The 18,922-nt window shown below is 43.3% G+C and overlaps 1 protein-coding gene across 5 annotated transcripts in view; it reads right to left on the minus strand.

Annotated features, from left to right (window-relative positions):
* The window catches only part of NUP210L (nucleoporin 210 like), a 156,118-nt gene extending 137,840 nt beyond the window's left edge, over positions 1-18,278 (minus strand). For 3 of the 5 annotated variants that reach the window (XM_063626388.1, XM_063626385.1, XM_063626384.1), the window contains exons 1-7: positions 18,007-18,226; positions 15,898-16,034; positions 9,995-10,126; positions 7,982-8,075; positions 6,370-6,520; positions 4,687-4,819; positions 2,447-2,605 (exon numbers count right to left, since the gene is read on the minus strand). In XM_063626388.1, coding sequence (XP_063482458.1) covers positions 2,447-2,605; positions 4,687-4,819; positions 6,370-6,520; positions 7,982-8,075; positions 9,995-10,126; positions 15,898-16,034; positions 18,007-18,206 — 1,006 coding nt within the window. In that variant the 5' untranslated portion in view covers positions 18,207-18,226. Of the gene's footprint in view, positions 1-2,446; positions 2,606-4,686; positions 4,820-6,369; positions 6,521-7,981; positions 8,076-9,994; positions 10,127-15,897; positions 16,035-18,006 lie in introns of all 5 variants that reach the window. The other 2 variants (XM_063626389.1, XM_063626387.1) reach the window with 2 other exon arrangements.
* Between the last annotated feature and the right edge of the window lie 644 nt (positions 18,279-18,922).

Consider the following 18,922-nt stretch of genomic DNA (forward strand, 5'->3'; position numbering starts at 1 on the left):
ACAAGATCTCATCTCTACAAAAAGAGATACAATTAGTATGGCACGGTGGTGTACGCCTATAGTCCCAGCTACTCAGAAGGCTGAGGTGGGAGGATTGCTCAAGGCTACTGTGAGTTATGATCATGCCTCTGCACTCTAACCTGGGCATCAGAGTGAGACTCTATCTCTAAAAAAAAAAAAAAAATCTGGCTGGGTGTGGTGGCTCATGCCTGGAATCCTAGCACTTTGGGAGGCCAAGGCAGGTGAATTGCTTGAGTCCAGGAGTTCAAGAGCAGTGTGGGCAACATGGCGAGACCTCGTGTCTACAAAAAAATACAAAAATTAGCTGGGCGTGGTGGCACATGCCTGTGGTCCCAGGTACTTGGGAGGCTGAGCTGGGAGGATCACTTGAGCCTGGGAGTTTACAGGTTTCAGTGAGCCAAGATTGCACCACTGCACTCCAGCCTGGGCAACAGAGTGAGACCCTGTCTCTACAAAAATAATAATTTTTTGGCCAGGCACAGTGGCTCATGGCTGTAATCCCAGCACTGTGGAAGGCCGAAGTGGGTGGATCATCTGAGGTCAGGAGTTCGAGACCAGCCTGGCCAACATGGTGAAACCCTGTCTCTACTAAAAATACAAAAATTAGCTGGGCATGGTGGCACACACCTGTAATCCCAGCTGCTTAGGAGGCCGAGGCAGGAGAATAACTCGAACCCGGGAGGCGGAGGCGGGAGTGAGCAGAAATCGCGCCACTGCACCCCAGCTTGGGCAACAAGAGCAAAACTCCATCTCAAAAAATAATAACAATAATAATATTTTAAGAATCTAACTATACTGGACAAAATGGCAGTTTGTATACCCAGAGCTTAGAACAATGTTGAGCATATAGTAGAAATATAATAGATATTTGCTGAATGAATTTCTTTCAGATTAAAATTTTCCAAATAAAACACAGAGCGGTGGAGTCCAAATCATGTTTCAATTTTCTGAGAATTTAAATCTTCATTCTCTTCTGTTTTCATTGACTATTACAGATCTCTGTGTACCTTTCTTTCTTTTTTTTTTTTTTTGAGATGGAGTTTCACTCTTGTTGCCCGGGCCGGAGTGCAGTGGCGCCATCTTGGCTCACCGCAACCTCTACTTCCCCGGGGTTCAAGTGATTCTCCTGCCTCAGCCTCCCGAGTAGCTGGGATTACAGGCATGAGCCACCACGCCCGGCTAATTTTTGTATTTTTAGTAGAGATGGGGTTTCTTCATGTTGGTCAAGCTGTTCTCAAGCTCCCGACCTCAGGTGATCAGCCCGCCTTGGCCTCCCAAAGTGCTGGGATTACAGGCATGAGCCACCACGCCCAGCCTCTGTGTACCTTTCTTGGTTCAATCCTTGCATAGCAGGTTTAGTGAATTTTTAAAAATTGCTCTCAACACAATAAAAATGTTAAACATCTACTGGAGACAATAGCATATTTTCTCAATTATCATGTACAAATAGAAAAGAACAAATTAAATAAAATTCTCACATGTTCTTCCAAACTCCGTTTTCCCCATTCCCCTAATTACAGTTTTTTTATTTCCCTAATTACAATTTGATTGAGGTTGCAAATAAGCACTTAAGTTAGTAGATCCCAAGTTCCAACTATACTCCTTTTCTCTACTTACTGTGCTAGAAATTATGACAGTAATAACTTATAATTCTTTATTAAAAATAAAACCTATAGGAAAACACTGTAGTAGTATTATAATCATTCTTTTTTTTTTTTTGGTTTTTTTTTTTTGAGACGGAGTCTCGCTTTGTCGCCCAAGCTGGAGTGCAGAGGCACGATTTTGGCTCACTGCAACCTCTGCCTCCCGGGTTCACGCCATCCTCCTGCCTCAGCCTCCCGAGTAGCTGGGACTACAGGCGCCTGCCACCATGCCTGGCTAATTTTTGGTATTTTTAGTAGAGTCAGGGTTTCATCGTGTTAGCCAGGATGGTCTCGATCTCCTGACCTCGTGATCCGCCCGCCTCAGCCTCCCAAAGTCCTGAGATTACAGGCGTGAGCCACCATGCCCGGCCATAATCATTCCTTTTTTTTTTTTTTTTTTTTTTTTTTTTGAGATGGAGTCTCGCTCTGTCGCCCAGGCTGGAGTGCAATGGCGCAATCTCAGCTCACTGAAAGTTCCGACTCCTGGGTTCACGCCATTCTCCAGCCTCAGCATCCCGAGTAGCTGGGACTACAGGCGCCTGCCACCGCGCCTGGCTAATTTTTTGTATTTTTAGTAGAGACGGGGTTTCACCGTGTTAGCCAGGATGGTCACGATCTCCTGACCTCGTGATCCGCCCGTCTCGGCCTCCCAAAGTGCTGGGATTACAGGCGTGAGCCACCGTGCCTGGCTAATCATTCTTAATAAATTATTTTACCAAAGAACATGTCTAGGATGCTCAAGGAAGTGTAGACTGGCAGCTAAAACTTGAACAAAAGGATACTTTTATGGACAAAGACAAGATTAGTCTGGCCCAGTTGTGAGGCAGTCACCATGGCTGTTTTGTCATCCAGTATAGCCACTTTCTCAGAATGAGACCCATTAAGTGCAACTCTATGGTCTTGCAATTCCAGTATATAATGTTCCAGGGGAAATTTCACCTCTGTAAGACATGAAAGATACATAAATGTAATGACAGCAGCCATTCCAGTAGATAATGATGTATACTTGATCATAAAGGAATGATCAGGAAGCAGACATAAAATAAGAGTATGATCTGCTTCTAATGTTTTTCCTGCTATGATGAATTTCTACATGTAACCATTTGGGGGGAGTATATGAGTTAAAATATATTGTTAGAGTCTGGGTGTGGTGGCTCTGCCTGTAATCCCAGCACTTTTGGAAGCCAAGGCAGGCGGATCACCTGAGGTTACGAGTTCGAGACCAGCCTGGCCAACATGGTGAAACCCCGTCTCTACTAAAAATACCAAAATTAGCCGGGCGTGATGGCACGTGCCTGTAACCCCAACTACTCGGGAGGCTGATGCAGGAGAATCTCTTGAACCTGGGAGGTGAACGTTGCAGTGAGCTGAGATCAAACCATTGCACTCTAGCCTGGGCGATAAAGCATAGAGAGAGAGAGAGAGAGAATTGGTTTTGCTTGTATTCTTAAAAACTAGTGAACTGAGTAGCAGGAGGGGTCATCATTAGTAAGAAAAAGATTAATGTTAATGGAGCCAATACACACTTTAAAAGCTCAATGTAACTTTTAGGCCGGGTGCGGTGGTTCTCGCCTGTAATCCCAGCACTTTGGGAAGCCGAGGTGGGTGAATCACGAGGTCAGGAGTTCGAGACCAGCCTGGCCAACACGGTGAAACCCCATCTCTACTAAAAATACAAAAAATTAGCTGGGCGTAGTGGCGGGCTCCTGTAATCCCAGCTACTCGGGAGGCTGAGGCAGGAGAATTGCTTGAACCTGGGAGGCAGAGGTTGCAGTGAGCCGAGATCGTGCCACTGCACTCCAGCCTGGGAGACAGAGTGAGACTCCATCTCAAAAAAAAAAAAAAAGCTCAATGTAACTTTCAGTATCAATAGAATATTAAGCTTTCAGTCGATGAATTGAGTTTCTCAAGAAACAACTTTTGCAAAGATCATTGCAATGATCATTCAAGTCCCTTCTGGTAAAGTGTCTTAACTTGCCCTTCAAAAGCTAGTAAAGCTTTTGTTGTTTTATTTATTTAGTTATTTTTAGAGATGAGGTCTCAGCTTGGCACAGTAGCTCACACCTATAATCTCAGCCCTTTGGGAGGGAGGCCAAGGTGGGAGAATCACTTGGGACAAGGAGTTCAAGACCAGCCTGGGTAACATAATGAGATCCCATCTCTAACAAAAAAAAAAAAAAGAGGCCGGGCGTGATGGCTCACACCTGTAATCACAGCACTTTGGGAGGCTGAGGCGGATGGATCATGAGGCCAGGAGTTTGAGACCAGCCCGGCCAGCATGGTGAAACCCCGTCTCTACTAAAAATACAAAAAATTAGCTGGGCATGGTGGTGCACACTGGTAATCCCAGCTACTTGGGAGGCTGAGGCAGGAGAATTGCTTGAACCCAGAGGTGGAGGTTGCAGTGAGCCGAGATCATGCCACTGCACTCCAGCGTGGGCGACAGAGAGAGACTACATCTAGAAAAAAAAAAAAAAGAGCTCGATATGGTGGCAGGAACCTGTAGTTCCAGCCATTCAGGAGGCTGAGGTGGGAGGATCACTTGAGCACAGGAGTTCAAGGTTGCAATGAGCCATGATCATGCCACTGTACTACAATCTGGGCAACAGAGTGAGACCCCCATGGCAAAAAAAATAAAAATAAATAAATAAAATAAAAAAGATATGGGGATCTTGCTCTGTTGCCTAGGCTGATCTCCAACTTCTGGTCTCAAGCAATCTTCCTGCCTCGGCTTCCAGAGTAGCTGGAATTACAAGTGAGAGCCACCATGCCTGGCTAGTTGTTGTTTTAATAGAGAATTCAGATGCCTATTGGCACTGAAGTTAAGCAGCCTAACTATGCCATTAATATGTTCAAGATGTGGGGCTATTTCTGTCTAATATTAGTTAAGTACAGCAATTGATACTTTACCACAAAATCTAAAAACACAAGTATTTTTCATATGTAATGTGGAGTTGCTGATCTTGTCAGCAGAAAAGATTTGGGAAATGTGAGTCATAGGAGAAAAAATAAATCACCTTACCTGTCATTCTCCCTTGAACCATTTTTGCAACTTGATATTTAATATATGTTCCTACTAAGAGATAAATATCATGGGATGGTATAAGAAATATATTCTCCAAAACAAGCAGATGTATTAATGCTGCTGCCACTTTCTAAAAGAGGGAGGGAAAGAAAAAAAAAAAAACAGTTTCCATGGACGGAATCCTCACAGTCATCTTTCTTGTTAAAAGCTTACTTCTTTTAAATTTCTTTAAAAAATTTTTTATAAAGATTTTTTAAAAAGCTTTCCTAATCACAAGTCATAATTTCAGCTAGCCTTAAAAAGTGATCATGAATCCTAATACCTTATTAACTTTCTAAGGTACTCAGACTTAGAACAGAAAAGTCTTCTAAAAGAAAAAAAGTAGGTAAATAAAAAGTCAAGTATGCTGAAATGAGAAAAGACTCAATTGTAGAACACAGAAATTCTTTTAGCCAACCTCCAATTAACTGACTTGCCAGATTAAGTTACTTTCCCCTCTCTGTTGAACACATTGATTTTTATGAAGATTTACCCAATGCAAGCTTGGTAGGCTTCTCTCTAGGAGGTCCACACACTCATGTTCTTGCCGTTGAATTAAATGCTTACCAAAAAACATTTGTTTTTCCCAAACCTATTTATGCAAGTTGTGCTTGTAATTATAATCACATTAAAACAAAAACTATACATGTGAAAAGAGAACTGTTATTTCTATTAAAAATTTAAATGTTTCAAAAAAAGTTAAAGGCAAGCTGCTAATATGTACTATCAATTAGGTATAAGTGAGAAATGTAAAATATTAGGGAAAATCCTTTAAAATATAAATTTCTGCACTCAAATTCTTCCTGCATCTAAATTTTTACTTGACTAGAAATTAGGGCCGGGCATGGTGGCTCATGCCTGTAATCCTAGCACTTTGGGAGGCCGAGACAGGTGGATCATTTGAGGCCAGAAGTTCGAAACCAGTCTGGCCTTCATGGTGAAACTCTGTTTCTACTAAAAATACAAAAATTAGTTGAGCATGGTGACACACACCTGTAATCCCAGATATTCAGGAGGCTGAGGCCCAAGAATCACTTGAAACCTCCCCACCCCAAAAAAGGAAGAAATTAGAAACTGTAGTTTATCGGAGAAAGAGTATGTAGATTTCAAATCAGTGAACTCATGGTCAAAGAAAGGCCTTGCACCTACATCAAGGATTGGTGAATAAAATGTAGTTATATATTTTAAGAGAAAATGCCAGCCACATTTGTAATTGTAATCAGGCAATAAAATGTTTAAGATAATTTTTTAATGCTTACCTACTTCAAATAACTTTTTCAATTAAATGACCAACTATTGGCCCAAATCACATCAGACTAGAGGGCTTCTACTATAGATAAACATAAAAAACTCTATTTTCCATAGGCAAGACTATTAGATGAAAAATTTATAGCACTGGCCAGTTGTGTTGGCTCACGCCTGTAATCTCAGCACTTTAGGAGGCTGGGGCAGGCAGACTGCTTGAGCTCAGAAGCTTGAGACCAGCCTGGGCAACCTGGTGAAACCCCATCTGTCTCTACAAAAAAAAAAAAAAAAAAAAAAAAAAAACAGGGCGGGCTGCATTCCTGTAGTACCTGAGCAACAGAGTAAGACCATATCTTGAAAAAAAAGTAAGGAAAATTTATAGCACAAACTTTTTACCTTATAGAATGGTTCATGAATTCGAACTTTTACAACAGCAGCACCAGTTCTAATCCCAGACACTAAAATCACATCTCCTTGTTTCTCCTCTTTTTCCATCTCAGCTATATATATTGGGGGAGCATATTCTGCTTCAGAGTATTTAAGAATCCTAAAGACATAAAATAAAATGTGTTTCTAGCAGAATTAAATGAAGTGTTCTTCCAAAAGTCCCTAAGAGACTTTAAACATAGTTTCTTCAATGTCTATAGAATGTAAAACACTTTTGGCTGGGCATGGTAGCTCACGCCTGTAATCCCAGCACTTTGGGAGGCCAAGGCGGGCACATCACTTGAGGTCAGGAATTTGAGACCAGCCAGGCCAACATGGCGAAACTCCGTCTCTACTAAAAATACAAAAATTAGCCAGGCGTGGTGGCACACGCCTGTAATTCCAGCTACTTGGGAGGCTGAGACAGGAGAATCACTTGAACCCAGGAGATGGAAGTTGCAGTGAGCCAAGATCATGCCACTGCACTCCAGCCTGGGTGACAGAGCAAGACTCCGTCTCAAAAAAAAAAAAAAGAATAAGAAAAAGATAAAGGCCAGGCCCAGTGGCTCAGGCCTATAATCCCAGCACTTTGGGAGGCCAAAGTGGGTGGATCACTTGAGGTCAGGAGTTTGAGACCACCCTGGCCAATATGGCGAAACCCCGTCTCCACTAAAAATACAAAAATTAGCCGGGCATGGTGGCAGGCGCCTGTAGTCCCAGCTACTCGGGAGACTGAGGCAGGAGAATCGCTTGAACCCAGGAGGTGGAGGTTGCAGTGAGCCAAGATCGTGTCACTGCACTCCAGCCTGAGTGACAGAGCAAGACTCCATCTCAAAAAAAAAAGAAAAGAAAAGGCCAGGCACGGCGGCTCATGCCTGTAATCCCGGTACTTTGGGAGGCCGAAGCGGGCAGATCACAAGGTCAGGAGATTGAGACCATCTTGACTAACACGGTGAAACTCCGTTCTCTACTAAAAATACAAACAAAAAAAATTAGTAGGGCATGGTGGCGGGCTCCTGTAGTCCCAGCTACTCGGGAGGCTGAGGCAGGAGAATGGCGTGAACCCGTGAGGCAGAGGTTGCAGTGAGCCGAGATCACTCCACTGCACTCCAGCCTGGGCAACAGAGCGAGACTCCATCTCAAAAAAAAAAAAAAAAAAAAAAAAGAAAGGGATTTATGAGCCTCTGGCTAAAATTGTGATGGGAGTAAAACGTGGATCTGAGATCTACTCCTTGGTACTGAAGACAAAATTTCATACTATCATCCTTCTCCCTCTACTTCAGCATGTGCAGGTAGCTTGAACAAAAAGAACTTCCAGAAGATATACCTGGCTCAAATAATTGTGTAGTACTTAGCCCATGAACTCCTCCATAATAACTCAGATTAAGCGATCATAAAGGTACCTACATCTATGTCATATTTCATTCTATCAAAGACATTTCCCTCAGTAATTTATCAGTTTCAAAAAAGTACAGACAGCAGGATCATCAAAGTCCACACAAATGGTTGCTTGTTCAGCATGCCGCTTAATGGCAGATGTCTTCTTCATAGTCAGATGATTTATGTTTGGTTTCAAGTTTACCTAATTTTGCTAGACAGTTCTTCTCTTGCTGACTCGTTGTCCTGGGCAATGCTCCACTCAAACATCATCCCTGCCAAACTACTAAAAGTATTTCCTGTAGAGCAAGCCAAAAGCAGACAAGATAGGATCACATATTTAAAAATATTCAGGTATTTACAACAAAAAAGGGAAACCTAACTAGAAAATTACTTTGAAGCCTCTTTCATTAAGAAATAGAAAGCATTATCATTAATGAATTAAAACATATATATAAGAAAGTTCTCTACACAAACAATAAATGATGTTGCTGCACAAGCTGTCTGAAAGTAAAAAGGGCTCAAGCTGATTAACTTCTGGTTGACAATAATTATGCCATGCTCCTTCTGTTCCTTTCTACATAAAGGCCACCTCATGGTTGACAAGGCATCCTTAATCCTGGTCCCCTCCATACAAATTATTGTAAAAACTTTCCAGGCCAGGTGCAATAGCTTGTACCTGTAATCCCAGCACTTTGGGAGGCCAAGGCAGGAGGATCGCTGGAACTCAGGAGTTTGAGACCAACCTGGGCAACATAGTGACACCTGGTCTGTAAAACAAAAACTTAGCCAGGCATGGTGGTCTGCACCTGTAGTCCTAGCTACTCAGGAGGTTGAGGTAGGAGGATTGCTTGAGCCTGGGAGGTCAAGGCTGCAGTGAGCCATGCTTGTGTCACCACACTCCAGCCTGAGCGACAGACTGTATCCAAAAAAAAAAAAAAAAAAGCTTCCAGAATAGTTCATTTTTCAGATTAAAAAAACAAATCACTCAAGTAATTTACAAAGAAAGTGGCAATACATTATAATTTTTTTTTTTTAATTAACCATGGGAAACTTGGCCTCACAGGATACTTCAACCTCGGCCTCCCAAAGTGCTAGAATTATAAGCATGAACCACCACGTCCCACCTAATTTTTTTTTTTTTACCACCTAAGTGTTTTTTAATACCTCATTATAGCATTAATATAGTATACAGTATTAAAAGCATTAAAGATTAGATCAAGATTGTAACTTTTTTACAGATTTACATTTAATTCTCCTGGTCTATAGAAAGTGGATTGATCAAACAGAGCTAGCAATAAATTCCAAAAAGTATTCTTAATTGTTGATCTAGGGCCCATCAACAGAAGCTCAGTGGTAGACTTGGGTATCTAAGAAAAGTCGGGAGGCCAGTGCGGTGGCTCATGCCTGTAATCTCAAGATTTTGGGAGGCCGAGGCAGGCAGATCACTTGAGGCCAGGAGTTCGAAACCAGCCTGGTCAACATGGTGAAATCCGTCTCTATTAAAAATACAAACATTAACGAGCGTGGTGGCGCACGCCTGTATTCCCAGCTACTTGGGAGGCTGAGGCACAAGAATCGTCTGAACCAGGTGGGCAGAGGTTGCAGTGAGCCAAGATCACACCACTGCACTTGAGCCTAGGCAACAGAGCGAGATTCCATCTCAAAAAAAAAAAAAGAAAGTGGCCAGGCACGGTGGCTCATGCCTGTAATCCCAGCACTTTGGGAGGCCAAGGCTGGTGGATCACCTGAGGTCAGGAGTTCAAGACCAGCTTGACCAACATGGTGAAACCTCATCTCTACTAAAAATACCAAATTAGCCGGGAGTGGCGGCACAGGCCTGTAATTCCAGCTACCCAGGAGGCTGAAGCAGGAGAACTGCTTGAACTCGGGAGGCAGAGGTTGCAGTGAGCCAAGATCATGCCATTGCACTCCAGCCTGGGCAACAAAAGCAAAACTCTGTCCCCCTCCCCCCCCCAAAAAAAAAAGTAAGGAAAAGTTCTGAGATAACTAACAATAGCAGGAATATTTTATGAAAATGTGTAGATAATACATTAAATTATACTCAGAATTATTATTCATCTATGAACTCCAAATGAGAAAATAGATATTATTTCTAATCTACTTTTGTCACTCAAGTTTTTGTTTCCAAGTGCTAAACATAAACAGGTATTACTTTATTTTAGGTAATTTTGTTGAATCCTCTGAAGTTCTTTACCTTCAGCATCCAATGCCCTCACCATCAGTTCCAGTGGCGAATCATCTACATAAAGTTCCCGGGCCCGAGATACAATTTCAATGCTGTTTATCACATCAACCTTAACATCACAGCGTAGCTCATGGTCAGTCACTACAAAGAACCCCAAAACTGAGTATTTAATTCAATAGGTCATGAATCTATTAAATGTCTCAAATATTCAAAACTGTATTCTAAAGATTATGAAAAAGAAAGACTATGACTGCTGCTTTTACCTATGGAAGAAAATAGCATAATAACAAGATATAAGAGCCTTTCTTTATAACAAGAGGCACTAGACCAGAGACTCCAAAACACTGATCTGTGATGATGTTTTTACTCATCCATGGAAAAATAAGAAAAATAAAAATTTTAATCTTTTTCTCCAAATTCTTCAAGATCCTGATAACAAATAAAAATTTTAAAATAGCGAATAATAGGCCATGCTGGCTAACACAGTAAAACCCCATCTCTACTAAAAATACAAAAACCACCCCAACACTGTTTGTTTGTTTGTCTGTTGAGACAAAGTCTCTCTCTGTCGCAGTGCAGTGGTGCAATCCAGCTCACTGCAACCTCTGCCTCTGGGGTTCTGGGGTTCAAGCAATCCTCGTGCTTCAGCCTCCAGAGTAGCTGGGATTACAGGCACACACCACCATGCCTGGCTAATTTTTTATATTTTTAGTAGAGATGGGGTTTCACCATGTTGGCAAGCCTGGTCGCAAACTCCTGACCTCATGATCCGCCCACCTCGGCCTCCCAAAGTGCTGGGATTACAGAGGTGAGCCACCATGCCTAGCCACCCAACACTCTTGAAGTATCAAGGCCAGGCATGGTGGCTCACGCCTGTAATCCCAGCACTCTGGGGGGCCGAGGTGGGTGGATCACTAGGTTAGGAGTTCGAGACCAGCCCGGCCAACATGGCCAACATGGTGAAACCCCGTCTCTACTAAAAATACAAAAAATTAGCCAGGCATGGTGGCACGCACCTGTAATCCCAACTACTCAGGAGGCTGAGGCAGGAGAATCGCTTGAACCCAGGAGACGGAGGTTGCAGTCAGCCGAGATTGCACCATTGCACTCCAGCCTGGGTGACAGAGCAAGACTCGGTCTCAGAAAAAAAAAAAGCATCAAAAGTGACTAAAAGGCTGAACATGGTGACACCCCATCTTTACAAAACTTAGCTGGGCATGGTGGCGTGTGCCTGCAGTCCCAGCTACTGGGGAGGCTGGGGTGGGCAGATCACGTGAAACCGGGAAGCAAAGGTTGCAGTGAGCCCAGATAGTGCCAGTGCACTCCAGCTTTGGTGACAGAGAGAGACTCTGTCTCAAGAGAAAAAAGTGACTGAGAAATTCACAGATTGGAGGAGACAAAGGAAACATGACAACTTAGTTTAGCAATGTGTATCTTTAATTGAATCCTAGAGAAGATTAGTGAAACACTAGAGCAAACTGGGTAAAGGGTATATGGGAACTTTCTGGATTATCTTTACATCTCTTTTGTAAATCTAAAATCATTTTTAAATTAAAAAGTTTTAAAATTAAGTTAGCCTTCTACTTGATTAACATTTAATTGACAAACAGAACCCCAAGTTAAAATAATTAAAGACAAAGACATGGGGGTCTATGAACAAAAAACAAGGTAAGTTGAAATCTCACAGGATCTGCTGGTAGAATTACCATTAAGGAAGTGTTCCAGGATGGTGAAGGAAGGAAGGAAGTGAGGGAGGGTAATCTTAGGTAATCTGTAACTTGATAATCAGGCACTGAGTAATCTAGCACTTGTCAAATGAGAAATTAAAGCCCCCTTTTCAGTAAAGAAATGTGTAGTACAATGGCAAACAGAAGCAGCTGTGACCTTACATAAAAAAGGAAAAGCCTTGTGCACACAATGCTTACTCATCTGACTACTTCAACAGCAGAAAACTTTTTTCTCCTTTTTTTTTTTTTTTTTCCTGAGAAGGAGTTTCGCTCTTGTTGCCCAGGCTGGAGTGCAATGATGCCATTTAGGCTCACTGCAACCTCCACCTCTCGGGTTCAAGCGATTCTCCTGCCTCAGCCTCCCGAGTAGCTGGAATTACAGGCGCCCATCACCACGCCCAGCTAATTTTTGTATTTTTAGTAGAGACGGGGTTTCACCATGTTGGCCAGGCTGGTCTCGACCTCCTGACCTCAGGTGATCCACCCGCCTTGGCCTCCCAAAGTGCTGGGATTACAGGCGTGAGCCACCATGCCCGGCCTAGAAAACTTTTCAATACAAGGCCATTGACCATAAAGAAAAAAAATTGCCCAGTACAATGGCCCAAGCCTATAACTCAACACTTTGGGAAGCTGAGGCAGGATTGCTTGAGCCCAGGAGTTCAAGACCAGCCTGAGCAACCCCACTACCATAGTCTACAAAAAATAAAAAAACTAGCCAGGCCTGGTGGTGCCCCCCTGTAGTACCAGCTACTCAGGAGGCTGAAGTAGGGGGATCACTTGACCCCAGGAGGTCATGGCTGCAATGAGCCACGTTTGTGCCACTGAACTCCAGCCTGGGCGACAGAGTGAAACCCTGTCCCAAAAAATAAAAATAAATAATAAATAAATGAAATTACTTTGGATGATTTACAAGTAAATTTAGAATGATTAGGAGAAATATCATTTAACTTTTAAAGCGAAGAGAATACAACTTTATTAAATAATATAACAGATATTTTTATTTACAGGTCCACATTACTTCAGGTATACTTCAGTTGTCCAAACCAGTTCTTCATCTGCCCTGTGAACTTTTTCACCTAAAATTATGCTCTCAGCTGGGTGTAGTGGCTCATGGCTGTAATCCCAGCAATTTCAGAGTCCAAGGTGGGTGGACTGCTTGAGTCCAAGAGTTTGAGACCAGCCTAGGCAACATGGCAAAATCCCCACCTCTACAAAAATTACAAAAATTTAGCGGGGCAAAGCCGGGTGCGGTGGCTCACGCCTGTAATCCCAGCACTTTGGGAGGCTGAGGTGGGCAGATCACCTGAGGTTGGGAGTTCAAGATGAGCCTGACCAACATGGAGAAACCATGTCTCTACTAAAAATACAAAATTAGCCGGGAATGGTGGCACATGTCTGTAATCCCAGCTACTCGGGAGGCTGAGGCAGGAGAATCGCTTGAACCCAGGAGGCGGAGGTTGCGATGAGCAGAGATCGCGCCATTGCACTTAAGTCTCTCACCTCAAGTCTATTCATCATCTTTGTCATAATCACTTTCTTTACTACACTATCACCAAAACCATCATAAACAAAATTTTATAATAAGCACTTAAGGCCAGGTGTGGTGGCTCACGCCTGTAATCCCAGCACTTTGGGGGGCCGAGGCGGGTGGATCACTTAAGGTCAGGAGTTCAAGACCAGCCTGGCCAACATGGTGAAACCCCATCTCTACTAAAAATACAAAAATTAGATGGGCGTGGTGGTGCATGCCTGTAGTCCCAGCTACTCAGGAGGCTGAGGCAGGAGAATCACTTGAACCCAGGAGGTGGAGGTTGCAGCGAGCCATGATCGCGCCATTGCACTCCAGCCTGGATGACAAAGCAAGACTCCATCTCAAAAAAAAAAAAAAAAAAGGACTTAAATGCCAATAGCAAGCTTACATCTTTTTACCTTTATATATGCCTTATAAAGTAGGCAACTCAATACGTATCTGTCCAATGAATTAATGAACAATTTCTCTTAGGCATGCACTTCCCTTTCAAAATGCCCAATCCCACCACTTTCCTACTACTTGCTCCCATTCAGATGCTCCTAGTAAGACACCAAGACTGGCCCTTACCACTGGGAATCTCATCTATGTACACAATTGTATTAATAGTAAAACTGGGAAAGTTGATTTAAGGATACTTAACTTTGGAAAATTGGTCACAAGTCAGATGAAGTTAAGCTGAGAGCCAGATTTGACATTTTTCCTAGTACTTCTGTGAATTTTTTAATATAAGAATGAATTTGTGTAGTTAAAAATGATTACATTTTAAAAATCGCATATGTGACCAAATCAATGTTTTTTGTTTTTTGTTTTTCCTGACTTTTGTATCCTTCTCTATCCTTTTTAGCTACCCTGCATGACATGGTCTTCAAAGATTCTTATGTTTGAGAATATCATACCATATTTCATTGATTCTTAGACACTCGTTTTTTATCTTTTAACATCTCTGCAATTGGGATTTATTTTATAATTGATGACATCTTACAAGTCCTCTCAGCCAGGCAGCAGTCAAGATATAGTTGTCACTGACTGCACATGTGAGAACATTAAGAGGGCCAGTAACAAAATTTGTAGAATAGGTGTTAGTAGTTGGAAAAAAATCTGGTGAACAATAGTAGAGGACTCTTATTCCCTAGGAACCAAAAGGTTAAAGGGAGTGAGAGAAAAGTGATGACTCAGATGTACTACGAAATTTTCCAAAGCTGGAAACAAAAACAGATTAGTTCTATCTAATTGCAAAGTCCACTTAAGAATAGGTTTTAGGTGGTTTTTAAAAATTCTTTTTTTTTTTTTTTTTTGAGACGGAGTCTCTCTCTGTCGCCCAGGCTGGAGTGCAGTGGCGCAATCTCGGCTCACTGCAAGCTCTGCCTCCCGGGTTCACGCCATTCTCCTGCCTCAGCCTCTCCCAGTAGCTGGGAATACAGGCGCCCGCCACCATGCCTGGCTAATTTTTTGTATTTTTAGTAGAGACGGGGTTTCACCGTGGTCTCGATCTCCTGACCTCGTGATCCGCCCGCTCGGCCTCCCAAAGTGCTGGGATTACAAGCGTGAGCCACCACGCCCAGCCTTAAAAATTCTTTAATTTATTTATTATTATTGTTTTGTAGAGATGGAGTCTCACTGTGTTGCGCAGGCCAGGCAGGATGCAGTGAGCTACTGTTGTGCCATTGCACTACAACCTGTGCAACAAAGCAAGACCCTGTCTCTATAAAAAGAGAAAATGCTGTCCGGGCACAGTGGCTCACACTTGCAATCCCAGCATTTTGGGAGGCTGAGGCAGGTAGATCACCTGAGGTGAGGAGTTCGAGACCAGCCTGACCAACATGGAGAAACCCCATCTCTACTAAAAATACAAAAATTAGCCAGGCGTGGTGGCAGTGCGCCTGTAATCCCAGCTACTCAGGAGACTGAGCCAGGAGAATCGCTTAAACCTGGGAGGCAGACGTTACAGCGAGCCAAGATCGTGCCACTGCACTCCAGCCTGGGCAACAAAAGCGAAACTCTTGTCTCAAAAAAAAAAAGAAAAAGGAAAGAAAGAAAAAATGAAAATCCTGCCTAATACTCTTCATTTTTATTTTATCTTACTTTATTTTATTTTATTTTATTGAGATGGAGACTCCCTCTGTCGCCCACGCTGGAGTGCAGTGGCGCGATCTTGGCTCACTGCAACCTCTGTCTCCCGGGTTCAAGCAATTCTCCTGCCTCAGCCTCCCTGAGTAGCTGGGACTACAGGCGTGCGCCACCAGGCCCGGCTAATTTTTTTGTATTTTTAGTAAAGACGAGGTTTCACCATGTTGGCCAGGCTGGTCTCGAACTCCTCACCTCAGGTGATCCACCCACCTCAGCCTCCCAAAGTGGGGGGATTACAGGCGTGAGCCACTGCCCCCAGCCATAATTTTTTTTTTTTTTTTTTTTGTAGAGACAGGTCTCACCATGTTACCCAGACTGTTCTTAAACTCCTGAGCTCAAGCAATCTTTCCACCTCAGCCTCCCAAACTGCTGGAATTAAAGGCGTGAGCCACTGCAGCCAGCTAGGAATCATTTATTCTCCCTTTAATCATTTGAAGCCAACACCATTTGTGTTAACCATCTATACAAAATACCAGATTATTCTACCCCAGACGACATGATACATAGTGTTTTTGCTCTCAACATACCTATTTCTCGAGCAAGAATAATACTGCTGAGGCGTATCGGTTGTGTAGATTCAGCAATGAGTACAGCTTTTTGGGAACACAAGGTGCCATTTTCATATAAAGGCTCAACAGTAACTGCATCATGATGGGTGGAATGCCTGCCAGAACAAAATTCTTAAGAGTATGAAATAGGTGGGTTAAAATTAACTTTTAGTGGAACATAGATTCTCATACTTCTTCCATGTTACATACTACCAGGTATATGTAAATGACACTTTTTAAAGCAGGAACATTGCTTAGGGATGCGATAATTAAAGTGAGAGATTGATGAGAACTTTCCCAATGATCCCTTGAGCAAAGTCTCAGAAATATCCCTCCCTCAATTTTCTTTAAAAAGATTTTTATATTCTTCCCTCAGTATGCAGAAATAGGACTGATGTGTTTCTATTAATGAGACGGGACTTTCTCATACTCTGAGGAAAGTTTCCTTCAATCCTAGAAACCAGGCTGCTGATACCTAGGATGGAAAAGTTGCCTAAATTATGAGGTGTGAGTCCAATTCAAAATACCAAAAACATTCATAAATGTTTTTATTTTTATTTATTATTATGTTTTTGAGACCGAGTCACTTTGTCGTCCAAGCTGGAGTGCAGCAGGGCGATCTCAACTCACTGCAACATTCGCCTCCACGGTTCAAGCGATTCTCCTGCCTCAGCCTCTCAAGTAGCTGAGATTATAGGTGCCTACCATTATGCCCTGCTAATTTTTGTATTTTTAGTAGGGATGGGCTTTCATCATGTTGGCCAGGCTGGTCTTGAACTCCTGACTTCAAGCGATCTGCCTGCCCCAGCCTCCCAAAGTGCTGGGATTACAGGCGTGAGCCACTGCGCCTGGCCGAATGTTTTTATTTTAAATAGAGACGGAGTCTCACTGTGTTGATCCGGCTGGTCTCAAACTCCTGGCCTCAAGTAATCCTCCTGCCTTGGCCTCCCAAAGTGCTGGGATTACAGGTGTGAGCCACCATGCCTGGCCTCATTAATATTTTTGGAGCGATAGAAGAAATGGCTTTCATTGCTGGAAAGATGCCTTGCATCACCCTCACAGTCAGGAAACACACATGTCACACTAGATCATCTTACAAGCCCACTTTCCTTATACTTCCTCATAAAATGAGAGGTGAATTTATACTCTGAACAAACTTCATTGCTTCTCCTAGGAGATGGCAAAGGGGTATCTACTCCATCTAGGATGAATGCACTGGCATCCTGAAGCTCACTTCAGTTAGGTTCTCTCACACCTTAGGCAACCACATAACCCATCATTGGGTCCTCTCACACCAGAAAATCATGTCTCTTCATCTTCAGTCAGGAAGTCATTATCCTGGAGTTGTGTGTACCCCCTGTCCTCACACTTCAAGCGGGTACCCTTTTATAAATGGGCAATTTTGATAATACAGACAGATCTCATCTCCACCCACGATGAATCTTCTCATATTCTCAGAAGTTTACACTTCATAGTCTCTGGGCCTCACTTTCCTCGTCTGTGAAATGGGAGTAATAGTACTTACTTCACAAGACTGTAAAAAGCGAATGAGTTAACACATGCAAAGTGCTTAGTTAACCCCCGATACTTGGCTGTTGTGTTTTAAGTCCTTCTCACATTGATTGAATAGCCCATCTATAGTTAGTGGGGACCCTCGCACCCCAAGTTTTCCTGTTCCTACAGAAATTTCCTCAGATATGGGGAACTTCCTCTTACTCTAGTTGTCTACATTGGAAGTCATCAGTACCTGTGGCCTCCAACACAGGGCTTCCCTTTACCCTGACGGCTGCTCATAGTGACCACCCCTTCCCAACACACACGGAGAAAAGGCCAGTCCCACATCCCGAGAATTCCTCACACGTCTGGAAGATCGTCACACAGCTGGAGGATATACCACATGAGTAGGACACGCCATGCCCAAGGGTCTGCTCCTCGCCACCTTCACTGACACCACACTCTGCTCCCCTACCGGCTAGGGCCCTTCACGCGGCCCCACACGGTATTCCTGTGGGATCTTACAGAGGGAACCCCCCTCACCCTTACTGGATGGTGTGGGGGTGCATATCCTTGTCACCCACCACCCCTCACCAAGTGTAGCAGCCCCGCTGCGCCTCCAGCAGGAAAGGCACCCGGCCTGGCTCTCGGCCGAAGGGTAGCAACACCTGTGGCACGTTAAGTTTGTTGGCCAGGGTCCCAAGCAAAACCAGAAACAACAGGAGGCGGTGTAGACGCAAGAAGAAAAAGAGCCCGAAGCCTCGGTGTCTTGACGACACCAGCCAGCCAGTCATGGCGACTGCCAGGTCTCTGGTTCCCGCTCAACTACAGCCGGCTCACAGCTCCATCAGCCAATCCACAGGCGTGACGTCAGCAGAGGGGGATGGGACCTGCTTCTTGCTTGGATGTGTGGGCGTTTTTAAATGCAGTCCTCCAGCAAGCCAATATGATGGAAACTTTTGGCACAAACCCAGCTGAAACACCTCAAACTCTCTTAAAGGGCTTTCCTGAATACTGGATGGCAGACCTTTTTAACAGAAAGGAACAAGCAGAAAAGTCTAAAAAAAAAACCTTTAATTTCTTCCAGTTTAATTTCTTCTGTTGCACACCGTTTATCTTAGGACCACACCCTCCACCCGACAAAAAAAAACTTTTTGTAATGATTTCCAGTTAGCATTGGTCCATGCCTATAAACGGAAAATTGTGCAGTCTCTGGGATAAACAGCTCGACTTTGTCAAGGGAACCGTATATTTTTACTGGAAGTCAGATTCACGTCCGGCCTCCAGGCCAGAATGCAGGAAATGCCAGACACTGGAGTCTCAAAAGCAGCTTTGAAAGTTATCCACTCACACAGCCGGCCTCTAAGCAAATACTCAGAGAGCACTTCTTCTTGTTTTTTCCAAATATCCAAACAGAATATTAACTCAAAGCTGTTTCAGTACAGTTGGATAAAACCACATATTTATAGTAGTGATCAGCATTATATATTGTTTTAAGGAGCATAAATCC

The sequence above is a fragment of the Symphalangus syndactylus genome, chromosome 12 (genome assembly GCF_028878055.3).
Source record: "Symphalangus syndactylus isolate Jambi chromosome 12, NHGRI_mSymSyn1-v2.1_pri, whole genome shotgun sequence".
NCBI lineage: Eukaryota > Metazoa > Chordata > Mammalia > Primates > Hylobatidae > Symphalangus > Symphalangus syndactylus.